Source organism: Chiloscyllium plagiosum, chromosome 5, assembly GCF_004010195.1.
Source record: "Chiloscyllium plagiosum isolate BGI_BamShark_2017 chromosome 5, ASM401019v2, whole genome shotgun sequence".
Taxonomy (NCBI): domain Eukaryota; kingdom Metazoa; phylum Chordata; class Chondrichthyes; order Orectolobiformes; family Hemiscylliidae; genus Chiloscyllium; species Chiloscyllium plagiosum.
In genome coordinates, this window is record NC_057714.1 from 39,436,511 (window position 1) to 39,450,755 (window position 14,245).

Consider the following 14,245-nt stretch of genomic DNA (forward strand, 5'->3'; position numbering starts at 1 on the left):
TATACACACTTCAATCCACTTTCCTGTTTACAGGCACCCTCCTTTGAAATTTATGCCATGTTCCTAACCTCCCTACATTCTAGGTCCTGCACCCTAAAGCTACAGTCTGGGTTCCCATGCCCCTGCAGAGTTAGTTTAAACCCCCCCCACGAGCACTAGCAAACCTCCCCCCAAGGATACTGGTGCCCCTCAGTTTCAGGTGTAGACCATCCTGTTTATAGAGGTCCCACCTTCCCCAGAAAGAACCCCAGTTATCCAAAAGCCGGATTCCCTCCCTCCTGCACCATCCCTGTAGCCACGCATTTAAGTGTTCTCTTTCCCTATTCCTTGAATCTCTATCACGTGGCACGGGTAACAAACCAGAGACAACAACTCTGTTCGTTCTAACTCTGAGCTTCCAACCTAGCTTCCTGAAAGCCTGTCTAACATCCTCGGCACTCCTCCTACCTATGTCGTTGGTGGCAATGTGGACCACGACTTCGGGTTGCTCCCCCTCCCCCTCCAGGACCCGGAAAACACGGTCAGAGACATCACGTACCCTTGCACCTGGGAGGCAACATACCAAACGTGAGTCTCTCTCGTTCCCACAAAACCGCCTGTCTGTGCCCCTAACTATCGAGTCCCCAATTACTACTGCTTTGCTCTTCTTCACCCTTCCCTTCTGGGTAACGGGGACAGGCTCCGTGCCAGAGGCCTGAGCCCCATTACTTACCTCTGGTAAGTCGTCCCCCCCACAAGTATCCAAAACGGTATACTTGTTCTTGAGGGGGACGGCCGCAGGGGGTCCCTGCACTGGCTGCTTCCTCCCAGTCCCCCTCACTGTAACCCATCTATCTGCCATCTTTGAGGTTACTACTTCCCTATAACTCTGATCTATGACCCCCTCTGCCTCCCGAATGATCCTAAGTTCATCCAACTCCAGCTCCAGTTCCCTAACACGGTCTTGGAGGAGCTGGAGATGGGTGCACTTCCTGCAAGTGTAATCGGCAGGGACGTCGATGGCATCCCTCACCTCAAACATGTTGCAGGAGGAACATTGCACTGCCTTCATATGCTTATTCAAATATCTCTTAAATATTGTAACTGATCTTCCATCCACCATTTCCTCTGACAATTCATTCCACACATGAACCACTCTCTGTGTAAAAAAGCTGCCTCTCATAACTTTTTAAAAAATTTTTCTCTCACCTTAAAAATATGCCTCCTTGACTTGAAATCTCCCACCCTCGAGAAAAGACACCAGCCATTCATCTTATACATACCCCTCATTATTTTTTAAATCTCTATAAGGTCACCTCTCAAAGTCCTACAGTCCAGTGAAAAAAGTTGCAGCCTATTCAGCCTGTCCTCATAATTCAAACCCTCCATTCTCAGCAACATTCTGGAAAATCTCTTCTGAACCCTCTCCAGCTTAATGCTATCCTTTTTTAGATTACATTTTTTAGATTACATTACAGTGTGGAAACAGGCCCTTTGGCCCAACAAGTCCACACCTACCACCCATACCCCTACATTTACCCCTTACCTAACACTACGGGCAATTTAGCATGGCCAATTCACCTGACCTGCACATCTTTGGACTGTGGGAGGAAACCCACGCAGACACGGGGAGAATGTGCAAACTCCACACAGTCGGTTGCCTGAGGCGGGAATTGAACCCGCGTCTCTGGCGCTGTGAGGCAACAGTGCTAACCACTATGCCACCGTGCCGCCCAGGCCTTGCCAATCCTTCTTATAACACGGAGACTAGACAGGACACAGTACTCCAGAAGAGGCTTCACCAATGTCCTGTACAACCACAACATAACATTTGTTTGTCTCCACAGTTTGTAAAAGGATGTTTACGTCTCTGTTTCAAAGTTCTGAAAATCCATTGATTAAATAAATAAATCACAAATGGTTTAGATCATTTCTAAAAAGAATTAAAGGAATAAGTACGTACGTCATTTCCTCAAAGACCTTCACCTTTTCACATCCCTCCGGTGGTTCTCGTTTGAACATGTAACTGTTGTTTGGTTTGGGTGACGAAGCATACTTGGGGAGTGGAGAGTTACTCCTACTGTCTGTAAATGCAAAGGAAGACAATATTGAAGATCCTCAAATAGTATAGGAACAAACTGGTCAGGGTATAGATAATCTGAAAATTAAATGCACAATGGGCTTTAGTCCTGGGATTAAGGCTTTATTTTATCAATTTGTTATAGGACAAGATATTATCCAGTCTGAAATCCACTCGAAACTGAGGGACACATGGGTACATAGGAACATGTTGAAGAAACTCAAAATATATACCAAGAATAGTCATTCATCCTGCCACAGAAAGTATAGCAACTGATCACATCTTCTCTGTTTTAATAGATAAAAACATGTTTTAATATAAGAAAAGTGCAGAAATTCAGATAAACATTCCTCAACATGAGAACAGGTCATTAACAGATAATATTAATGCCTGCCAATATCTTTAATGGATATTAACTCCTCTGAAAACATTAACTTTGGATGACCATAATATTTTATTTCCCAAGAAAATTAGACATCAATTTGTTTTTATACTAAACATCTTGCTTCAATCCTTCAACAGCTCAACAGGCTTTACAATGCTTCCTTTAACAATATTCTAGGATTAACTTCAGCACAATGTAACATAATTAATACAAAAAATCAACAATGGAACAAAAAAGAAACCCAGCATGCACAACTAAGACAGCTAAGGTAGCTGAAGCAGTGAACGCACAAGACACCCATATACACAGCAATGGTTTTCAGTCTTTTCTTGACTGCGGAACCTTCACAGGATCTATTCTCAAAGATCTTTCCCAACTGTGTTCTCAGTTGCATGATCCTTAATTACAAATCAACCAACAATGCTTGTCTTCATTCACTGCTATAAGAGCTATATATTCAGGTGATAAATATTTTGCCATGCATGCATCAAGGAGATATTAGATTAGATTAGATTAGATTACTTACAGTGTGGAAACAGGCCCTTCGGCCCAACAGGTCCACACCGACCCGCCGAAGCGCAACCCACCCATACCCCTACATTTACCCCTTACCTAACACTGTGGGCAATTTAGCATGGCCAATCCACCTAACCTGCACATCTTTGGGTTGTGGGAGGAAACCGGAGCACCCGGAGGAAACCCACGCAGACACGGGGAGAATGTGCAAACTCCACACAGTCAGTCGCCTGAGGCGGGAATTGAACCCGGGTCTCTGGCGCTGTGAGGCAGCAGTGCTATCCACTGTGCCACCGTGCCGCCCACAAATATGTTATGAACTTGAGCATGAAAGTGCAACTTGAACCCAGATAATGAAGTATTTACAACATTCTCACATCCAACTGTACAAGTAAATCATTCATTTCTGAAATATGTTCATATATTAGTTTCTCCACAAGTACAGACTAGTTTGGCCACACAGCTTTGTGGCCATATTGTAATTTGCATAACGCTGTACATTTCCCCAATATTGCTGATGTTTTTGGCTTCAATGTCACTTAAATATTTATCAGTGCAATCTTCAACCTCAAAGACCATTTGAAATAAAACAATCTGGATGAACAGTTAGCCTGTTATTAACTGTTATCTTTCTGGATACCACATAAGCTTTCTTTTCAATATTCTCCAAGTCCAGCCAAATATGCAGTTAGATTACTTTCCAGTCCTCTGCACTATACTGTCCCACTTACATGTGCAAGCACGATTTTAATAATCACATTGTGGAGAATGCTGTAGTTTCATCCAGTGCATAATTTTCAACTAAAATTAATGTAAACAAGTAAGCACCACACATTGAAACATCCTAAAAGTCACGTTAACCTACAAATTGACAGCCTCAAATTACAATTTTACTTCTATGATCCAAAATATCATTAATGTTAGTCTCAAAGCTCTTCACTGTGTCTTAAGACCATAAAAGATATATGATTAGAATTATGTCTTTTGGCCTATCAAGTCTGGTCCAATCATGGCTGATGTGTTTTTCAACACCATTTCCTGTTTTCTCCTTGTAAACTTTGAACTTCTAACCAAGTCATACTTTCTTTTATAGTACACCTTTATGACACAAAGAGATATTAGATCAGATGAGTGAAACTTTAGTCAAAGAGACAGGTATGAAATAATGTTGGAAGCGCATGTGCAAGGTAATTTAGAGCTTGGGACAAAGATAACTGAATCCCTAAAAATCATATATCTTTTATGGTCTTAAGACACAGTGAAGAGTTTTGAGACATTTAACTAACATTGAAGTGGCAATTTAAGTGGATGTCATTATTATTTTGGATCATAGAAGTAAAATTGTAATTTGATGCTGTCATTTTGTAAGTCAATGTGACTTTTAGGATGTTTCAATGTGTGGTGCTTAATTGTTTACTTTAATTTTAGTTGAAAATTATGCACTGGATGAAACTACAGCATTCTCCACAACGTGATTATTAAAATCGTGCTTGCACATGTAAGTGGGACAGTGTAATACAGAAGACTGGAAATTATTTAATTATTTATTAGAGCGATAAGGAGGGTCAAGGCTTTGGAGAGGTAGAATCCCTAAAGTGTGGAAGCAGGCCATTGAGGTTACCATTGACCAGTCTGATTCATACAATAGCTACGAGAAGTCAAAGGCTAGGAATTCTGTTGCAAAACACTCAGCAAATAACTCTCACAACTGAGCCAAGACCTTCTCAGCTTCAAATAACCCCTTCAGGGTTCTCACCAAATTTTTCTGGTTTGGAATTTTCAGATTAAAAGAATTACACTGAGTTAAATCTATTTCCTAACTTTTCTAATGTTATACCCCTTTTTAAGAAAGGTGGGAAGAGAGAAAGCAGGAAATTATAGACCAGTTAGTCTGACCTCAGCGGTGGGAAAGATGCTGGAATCTATTATAAAGGATGAAATTACGACACATCTGGATAGTAGTAACAGATAGGTCAGAGTCAGCATGGATTTATGAAGGGGAAATAATGCTTGACTAATCTTCTGGAATTTTGTGAAGATGTAACTCTGAAGATAGCCAAGGGAGATCCAGTAGATGTAGTGTACCTGGACTTTTCAGAAAGCTTTTGATAAAGTCCCACATAGGAGGTTAGTGAGCAAAATTAGGGTGCATGGTATTGGGGGCAAAGTACTAACTTGGATTGAAAGTTGGTTGGCTGATAGGAAACAAAGTAGTGATAAACGGCTCCATTTCGGAATGGCAGGCAGTGACCAGTGGGGTACCGCAGGGATCAGTGCTGGGACCGCAGCTTTTTACAATATATGTTAATGATATAGAAGATGGTATTAGTAATAACATTAGCAAATTTGCTGATGATACTGAGCTGGGTGGCAGGGTGAAATGTGAGGAGGATGTTAGGAGATTACAAGGTGACCTGGACAGGTTAGGTGAGTGGTCAGATGCATGGCAGATGCAGTTTAACATGGATAAATGTATGCTTATCCACTTTGGTGGCAAGAACAGAAAGGCAGATTACTACCTAAATGGAATCAATTTAGGTAAAGGGGCAGTAGAGAGAGATCTGGGTGTTCTTGTATACCAGCCAATGAATGCAAGCATGCAGGTAGTGAAGAAGGCTAATAGCATGCTGGCCTTCATAACAAGAGGGATTGAGTATAGAAGCAAAGAGGTTCTTCTGCAGTTGTACAGGGGCCTGATGAGACCACACCTGGAGTACTGTGTGCAGTTCTGGTCTCCAAATTTGAGGAAAGACATTCTGGCTATTGAGGGAGTGCAGCGTAGGTTCACGAGGTCAACTCCTGGAATGGTAGGACTACCTTACGCTGAAAGACTGGAGCGACTGGGCTTGTATACCCTTGAGTTTAGAAGACTGAGAGGGGATCCGATTGAGACATATAAGATTATTAAAGGATTGGACACTCTGGAGGCAGAAAACATGTTTCCGCTGATGGGTGAGTGTCAAACCAGAGGACACAGCTTAAAAATACAGGGTAGACCATTTAGGACAGAGATGAGGAGAAACTTCTTCACCCAGAGAGTGGTGGTTGTGTGGAATGCTCTGCCCCAGAGGGCAGCAGAGACCCAGTGTCTGGATTCATTTAAGAAAGAGTTGGATAGAGCTCTCAAGGAGAGTGGAATCAAGGGTTATGGAGATAAGGCAGGAACAGGATACTGATTAAGGATGATCAGCCATGATCATATTGAATGGTGATGCAGGCTCAAAGGGCAGAATGGCCTACTCCTGCACCTATTGTCTATTTTCTAATCTAACTCATTTCTCCAGGAGAAACTGTTTCATACATACATTGGTCTTTAACCAGGATGCTTGTGAACTGAAGCAAAAAGCTTTCCAAGCTATGGCTTTTTATTTGTGAAGCAAAGAGCCTGATCCTTTGAAGTGAAAACAAACTAATGCTTTTCAATATTTTTTCTGTCTGTTCATAAAACTCTTTTAGAGGAAACAAATTCCTATTACCACTCTCTGAAATCTCTCATTCCACCAAAACAGTCTCCTGACATACTGACACATTCTGATTAATGACTTGCAGTTGAATGAACTTTTACAAAATTAATTGGTTTATTGTTAGTAATATGAACATATTACATAAACAGATATCTAGTCTGCATCTAACCAACACTAAGGATCATATCACAATTTCACATAATTACTGACACTGCAACCCTGTTACATCCTTGATGTATAAACGTACATGCAAGAATCACTAATGGGGAAAATCAGTTTATGTGAAAACAAACATGCATTGACAGAATGACCAGATTATTTCTACATCAGGGAAGAGGAGGATGAGACAATCATATTGAATATTTTGAAAATAGAGACAGTTTGACCAAAATTAATACCATAAGTTTCAAACTCAATTTTAAAACCATGGGGATATTATGTTCATTTGTTGGTGGCTAATGGATGATGTATTAAACAGTTGATTGAATAAAGGAAGGATATCTGTTGAGCTATATGTTTCGATCCACATGCTTTCTCCTCTCCCAACCTTAGCTCTGTTTATTTTGAATATGGCCAAATAACGTTTTTTAATTCTTGATTAAACACCTAAATTAAACACCTAAATTAAACACCTAACGTAAAATGAAGTACGAAAATGTTATAAAAAGCTAATAAAGTCAGAAATTTGCTGTTGACCCCACAGTTCCCATTAAGTAAACAATAGCAAGCACATCTGAAAAGCATCTTTATCTGCCTTGCTGGCAGGAAGAAATTAATTTTCAATGGAATGTCTTGTGTATGAGTCTTTGTCTTCTGATTCCAACTGCTAAAGCTGCTTTCGGAAGAAGCTGAACTTCCTGAATGCCCATTGGATATGTGGGTTTGAGGTCCACAAAGGATTATGGGACAGAATATGGATAAAGACACTGCAGGCTCCAATAGTGTTTTTTTTTAAAAGGGCAGCTATGATATTTTTAAGTAAGTTTCACTATAACTGTCAAATAATGCATGTGGCTTTGATTTTCATCAATTACTAAAATTCAAAAGAACTCCATTGTCAATTACTGAGAAATTTTTGTGAGAAGATATTTTATGATAGAGATGCAAAACTGAGAAATACTTGAAGAACTGCCTGTAAGACATTGATTAATCATTTCAATATTGCCAGGCTACTCAGTTTTGAAACACTTCTGTATTTGACACGTGGTAGGCCAGGAAAATGTATGCATTGCTCTATTTACCATCACAAGCAAATTTCCCCTTTTGCAAACTTCCATGAAATGTTGATCTTTTGCTGTAGAATGGCACAAATGGAAAGAGATTAACGTGGAACTGTTTCAGAACTGTGCTGCTCCCTCTGATGGTTCTAGTTTCTTTGGCTTAAAAATTAATCTAATGTGGACAGGGTGGGTGATGTCACTTTATTTCATTTTCTACGTATAACTTTCCTACTGTTGTCGGAAACATTTAATTAACAAAACAATTGATTTCCATGCAAAATGAAGTAAAATTATTCCACCAAATACATTGTTTGAAAATCCAAATTCAGTTGCAAAGTTTCTTGAATGCTGGGTGCACGTGAAATGTCTTATTTAATGCAAGGGGCAAGTGTCTTTGTTTTGCAGATTTTTGCAAAACCAGTTTTGACAGTGAGCTTGCGCCCTGCATTGATATTCTTTTTGTGATTCTCTTCACAGTAGGAATAGGACTTGAGAGATTTTAAACCAGAAATTTCCAATGCAATACAATCAACATTGCTTGGCGAGGAATATTCAACATAAATTTTATGTGTTGGTATACAATAAACAAATAAGGAAGGTACAATATTTACATGCAATTAAATGCTGTGGTTTGCATCTGGTTGAGGAAATCCTTTGACTGGATCCTTCTCCCCACAAGGCCTCTTCCCCCAATGAAATATAGCCCTTCCTCCAGGGATGGTCAGTTAATGACTGCTCCAGCTGCCATGCTCAATGCTCTCTCGTTGTTGCTGCAGGTTCCATCGCACACTTCCCTGCTTCAGACATGCCTTCCTGGCAACTAGCATTTCCACATATTGACCATTTCCTAAACAGTTTTGTGATTAGCAGATTTAATTGTGCCACGATGGCTAGAATGTTCACACACACATTATTGGCAGCATACCCCTAACACCAATCTGAGTAAATGGTAAAGGTTGCAATGGTATCTAATATTTGCTCCATAGAACCTTCTTGGCCCCTTTTCTATACTGGTACCTTCCAAGATACCCAGACTGTGAGGTGGATCACCCTTGCATGGGTCTAGGTCAGTCAGATCTCCAGCAGCCAAATGCCTGGTGGATCTTGTTACTTCAGTTTCTGCTTGAGGGTAAGCTCTATTTTCTAAGGGTGGAAGTAGGCAGCACCACACTGGATGCACAACATATTGATCACTCCAGAGCTCCTCTTCACTTTTCAACAACACTTCATTTGAGTCATCGTGTATTGACATTTCAGGTTCTGCAATACTGCTGAGAGCGCTGCTTGCTCTGCGTCATCCACAAGACATCTGGCCTCAAGTAAACTCCATGTGAATCATTTCTGATATTGTGCCCCCTGCCCCACCGCCAGCAGTTCAACAATGCAGGTAGTCACCTGTGTCCAGCCAGTTAATGACTCTTTGGGTTCTGGGTCTCAGATATCCTGTATCTTCTTTCAACACCTCATACTGTTTTGGAGGGATAGCATTTTGCTGATTGGAAGGTCAGCCATGTCAGCCTTATAACGTTTCATGTTTTTTTTCTCAGTCCTCTTGGATGTCATCGCAAATTCCTGGTTTTGCCTTTTGTGTTCTTGGCTCTCCAGTCACTGACCTGGCTATTTCCATGCTGGAGGAGGTAGTTCACAGGAAGGGCTAATTCTCATCCAAAGAAGAGACAGTGTGGAGAGCAAGGTGCTATTACAAGCATAAACCAGCTGCAAAAGGTAATTGAGCCACTTTTGTTTACTCTCAGGACCCAGGTCCACAGATGGTCATGCAGCCATACAATTGAATCTTTCACATTGTCAATTACTCTCTGGACAATGGGGATGGTATGACTCTTGGCAATGTCATAGATTTTGCAAAACTCCTGTAGGATCTTGCCCTTGAAGTTGCTCCCCCGATCACTGTGAATCAAACATGGAACACCAAAATGGGTAAACCAATCACACACTGTAATTAAGGTCATGGGGTGGGAATGACCTGCATGAACTCAGTGAAAATCTCCATGAGTAGAAGAATGTTCTCAGTCCTGTTCTAACTGGGATCAAGGACTGTACAATCCATTGCAACTCCACTTTGAGGTGACCAGAGACTATGCTGGGTTAAAGTCACTTTTCTACCTTGGCCAAGGTCCACTTCTCACAATTGTGCTAGTAGTCATCCTGAACCAGTAACATCATTTCTGGTCAGGGCAGTGGTCTTTTCAATTGCTTCAAGTCCTGCTTACTCATGAACTACTACCAACACTTCAGGCTATCAGGAAGGATCAACTGGTTCACCTCTCCCTCTTTATCATGAACCAGGTAAGTGAGGACACCATCATACTCTTCTTCCAGGCCCTCAACAGTTCAGACTCTCTCATCGGTTGGCAACGGAATGGTGGACATTGGACTTTCCTATAGAGTCTACTGATGCCCGTGTCAATCAGGTGAAGCTGGTTGAGATCCTCATTCGAGATATATTTCAAACACGAACCCACACCTGACTCCACTGGACTCGACCAGATTTGGATCTGCATTGAATCTTAGTCCAAATGTCATGGAGAATTAGGGTCAGCATGCTGCCATTGACCTTTGATAGAGCCTAGCATCAGTAACAGTCCCTTCCAGTTGGGCAGAGGTAGGTTCCCTCCTGTGCTCAGTCTTCTGCCAAAAAAGCATCATTTGCATTACTTTTGCATAAACTGTACTGGATCTGGAATTGAAATGGAATGGATTCGTGGTTCATTGAGTGTCTGATGTTCAAACTTGGCAGATATTTGATAGTAGCTGAGTGAGCTACTGTCTGAAAACACTTCAAAGTTCTGCACTGATCAGAATGTTTTTAAACTTCTGGGACATAACCTAACTCAGAATAGTGGTTCAAGTTTCATACTCGAATAATTCTCCATATTTGTCCTCTTGTTTGGATTGAGGCTCTGACTTGCATAAGTGATAACCGCTCTTTTCTGCATTTGAACCTGTGATGGCTTCATTCCTAGACCGAAGAAACTTAAGTTGGTTTCCAGTATGAAGGAGTGTTAGAAATCAGGTGATGAGAAGAGCTTCTGCTTGAGCATACAAAAGGGATCATCAAATGCTGGGGTCCAAGTCCCGCCTTGTACATTCTTTCCCAACCTCTCCTGCCGCATTCTCCGATTTCCTCAGCAAAACATGGAGTGGGGCAGCTAACATTACATCGCTTTACACAAACCTCGTGTTGTAACCAGTTGGACAAAAGGAACCCATGCAGTTTCCTGTCAGTCCTAGGTTGGGTTCAGTCCTCTACCACATGGATTTTCTCATCATCAGGAGTAAAGACATCCTTGGTAACAAAGTGCCCCAGGTACTGTACTTTTATCTGGAAAACTTGGCACTTCTCTGATCTAACTTAAACTTAAAATGTCAGTATGAGTTTAGATTGTGCTGAATCTTTCAAGGATTTCCCCAAATGTCAAGTGGAAGATGAGTATAGTGTCCAGTTGGATAAGGAAATTAAGGTCATCAAAAGCTTTATTTATTACATGCAATAAGGTGGCAAGGCATTGCAGAGCTCAAACAGTGTTGTCATGTACACATAAAATATCCCCATGCCTGATCAGAATACTGTTTTCCCATGTCTTTTTAAGCAATGGGTCAAATCAAGACTGCAGAAATCCTTCAAACCTTTGGAATGTGTTTTTAATCCTCGATAGAGGCTAAACATCATTGAGTCTTTGTGTTAAGTGCCCAGTAATTTACATATCTTCAGTTTTCTGTCTTTCTTCATCAAGAGAACAATGAAGGACACAAACAGACTTGACAACTCTCGGATGACACCTTACTCTGAAGGCTTCTGCTGGAAGTCCTAGATGTCTTCCCAGTGATAGGATCAAGTGGTAAGGACTTTTTACTGGCTGGTCACATTTAGTCACCTATAGTGCACCAAGTCTCAATATCCAATGTTATTGTTACCTTTACTGAGAATCACTTCATATTTAGTGACAGCAGAATTCATCGATGTCCATCTTTGAAATGAGTTTTGAGGTGTTTCTTCCAATTAGGTCACTGTCTACAACAACAGCATGTTTAAATAAACAGATCTAAGGTATACTCTGTTTCTGTTCTTTGCCTCCGCAGCATCGGGAATGCACATGGGGCCCCTCTGCCTGGTTTGGTCTACAGCTTTGAGTTCCTCCAGTGGTGCCCAAGCCTCCAAATATACTGGAGCAGCTTCCACCTCCCTCATGGACATTGCCAATTTCAACTCCTCTGCTCCACTCAGACATGCACCTTTGAACCTCATCCAACATGATGTGGACTATGGAATCCTGCCAACTACGTAAGAAATGTAACATGAGATTTAATCAGGGATTTCTTTTTAAACAATGACATCAGGTCATTACAAACTTGAAAAGTAGTTAAGGTTAACAAGGGAAGACAAGTTTTTGCACTAAATTAAATTGTGATTTACATCCAGGTGAGGAAACTTTTTGCCTGTCTGACACTTCTCTCCTTGAGGCTTCCCTTCTCCATGGATACCTTTTCCACCCAACAGAGTTCATTCAATGGTTCTCCAGCTGTCCAGCTCAGTGCCCTCCCTCACCATCGCCACCTGCTGCTAGAGATCCTGTTATACTAGCCTGACTTCACAGAAAATAACACTGATTCACCCTAAAACACAGTGCAAAACAAAAAGAGCTCAAAGTTAACAAGGATCAAGAGATTAAAAATACATAATAAAGAAGGTAACATTTTGATTTTCAAGATGAGAAGGAATACATTAGAGAATAAATGGATTTCCACCCTGCAGCAGCTACTTATTCAAATTTCATTGGCAAAATCCAGGGAGCAAATATCAAGGTGCAGGTGGCCAATGTGGAAATGGTAATTTCTTGCATATCATATATCAAAGTTGACTGCAAGTACATGCAGAGCTGTAGGGATGTTGAATCAGTGGTTCCTGGCCCTATCAATAACTCAGGACAAAAGGCAGGAACAGAGAAACAGCTGAATATTTCACAAAAAGTCCATGACTTGGGCTGTGGGACCAACTATGTCAAAAGTATAACATGGGATTTGAACACATAAATAGCCCAAAGATCACAAAACAGGGATCACAAAACACCACTAGAATGCCACACCATACTACTGCTACAATCAATGAAATAATGACCCTTTCAGTTTAGTAGTTCAGTATTCACTTCTTGCTACTCTGATACATGTGCACTTCAAAGTTATATTTTTACAACCTTTCAAAATATGTGCAAGAGAAGGAGCTAATAAGTTATATTTCACGCATTTTTTGAACAATTCTGCTTCTTAACTCAGGTATTGCATCAACAAGATAAAACAGGTTTCATTTTACTACAACAAGCCCTGTTTTGCTTTGATATAATTCTATATCACCAAACGTACTATACAAAGTAACAGTCTCTTACATGTTGGATAAAGTCTTCAGGACAACTTAACTTTTAGTAATAGAAGTAGCACAGGTGTATTTTATGCTGCAAAATAAATCAGTTTATCAATTCAATATAAACAACACAATTTTAGTCCACAATAATATTCAAAGTTTAATTTAAACATTAGGACATATACACTGTTTCTCATCAAATGCTTTTCAATAAATTACATACACAGAATTGTGTATAATTTACATGTTTTATATTGTAATCTCTCTCAGCTGTGAACCTCCCTCAATAAATATACATTTCTACCTGTTAATTCTAGTATTTCTCATACTAGATCAAACTAGTAGTGAATTCAAGACAATTCGAAACATAATTCATAATTTATAAAACAATAAATTATATTTGAAAGATAATGCTGAAGTTTTTGCTAGCTTACACACTGAATATGGATCAAACTACAAAACAGCTGAATGAATATAAATATTTACACTTACTTATGTCAATTCAAATTAAAAGTCATTTATGTACAATAAAATAAGAAAAGACACCCATAAATATAGCTGGATTTTGTGTTATCAGGAGGTTCAAGGGGTAAAGTCTTCTCAGGTATTTAACCGCTACAGCTAGGAATTTAGCACAACATGCACATCCTTCTCTGGATAAATGCTGTAACAGTAACATAACTAAAGCTTAATGGATGCACAACCAATAATATAGAGTTCCACTGGTTCTGCAACCAACTACCAAAAGACAAATGCACATCTGATGCAGTTTGGTATGCACTTTGACCAATTCTCAGAATATATGATATACATTCTGCTGCTTTCTCCTCCATTTTAGAATTAATTCCCAGATATCCCATTTTCATCCAAATACTTGCAGATTTAAAACAGTTCAATTTGATGTTTGTATAAGGCCAACTTTAAATCTTTATTTTAATCTTTATTCTAATTGGATTCATTATTAAACAAAACTAATGCCAGAATAATGCACAAATAAGTGAATAATAGTTTTCATCTCCCATATAATATTCTATCCATGGGACTGGAATTTCTTAAATTACTGTGGAACAGAAGTTTTGCTTTTTGTTAACAGCTGAGCAAATATATTTATGCACCACACCAACAGGGGTCAAAGCATTGTACCTAATTAAACTTTAAAATTAATGATTGTAGCTAAATTTCAAAGCTAAGGATAACTTCTATGTTAAAGTATAAGTACTAAGA

At 39.9% G+C, this 14,245-nt stretch overlaps 1 protein-coding gene across 3 annotated transcripts in view; it reads right to left on the minus strand.

Moving 5' to 3' along the window:
- Nucleotides 1-14,245, minus strand: part of LOC122549809 (glucocorticoid-induced transcript 1 protein-like) — a 219,959-nt gene that overhangs the window by 22,285 nt on the left and 183,429 nt on the right. For all 3 annotated transcript variants that reach the window (XM_043689883.1, XM_043689882.1, XM_043689881.1), the window contains one exon: nucleotides 1,943-2,063. In XM_043689883.1, the coding sequence (XP_043545818.1) occupies nucleotides 1,943-2,063 (121 nt within the window). The remainder of the gene's footprint in view (nucleotides 1-1,942; nucleotides 2,064-14,245) is intronic.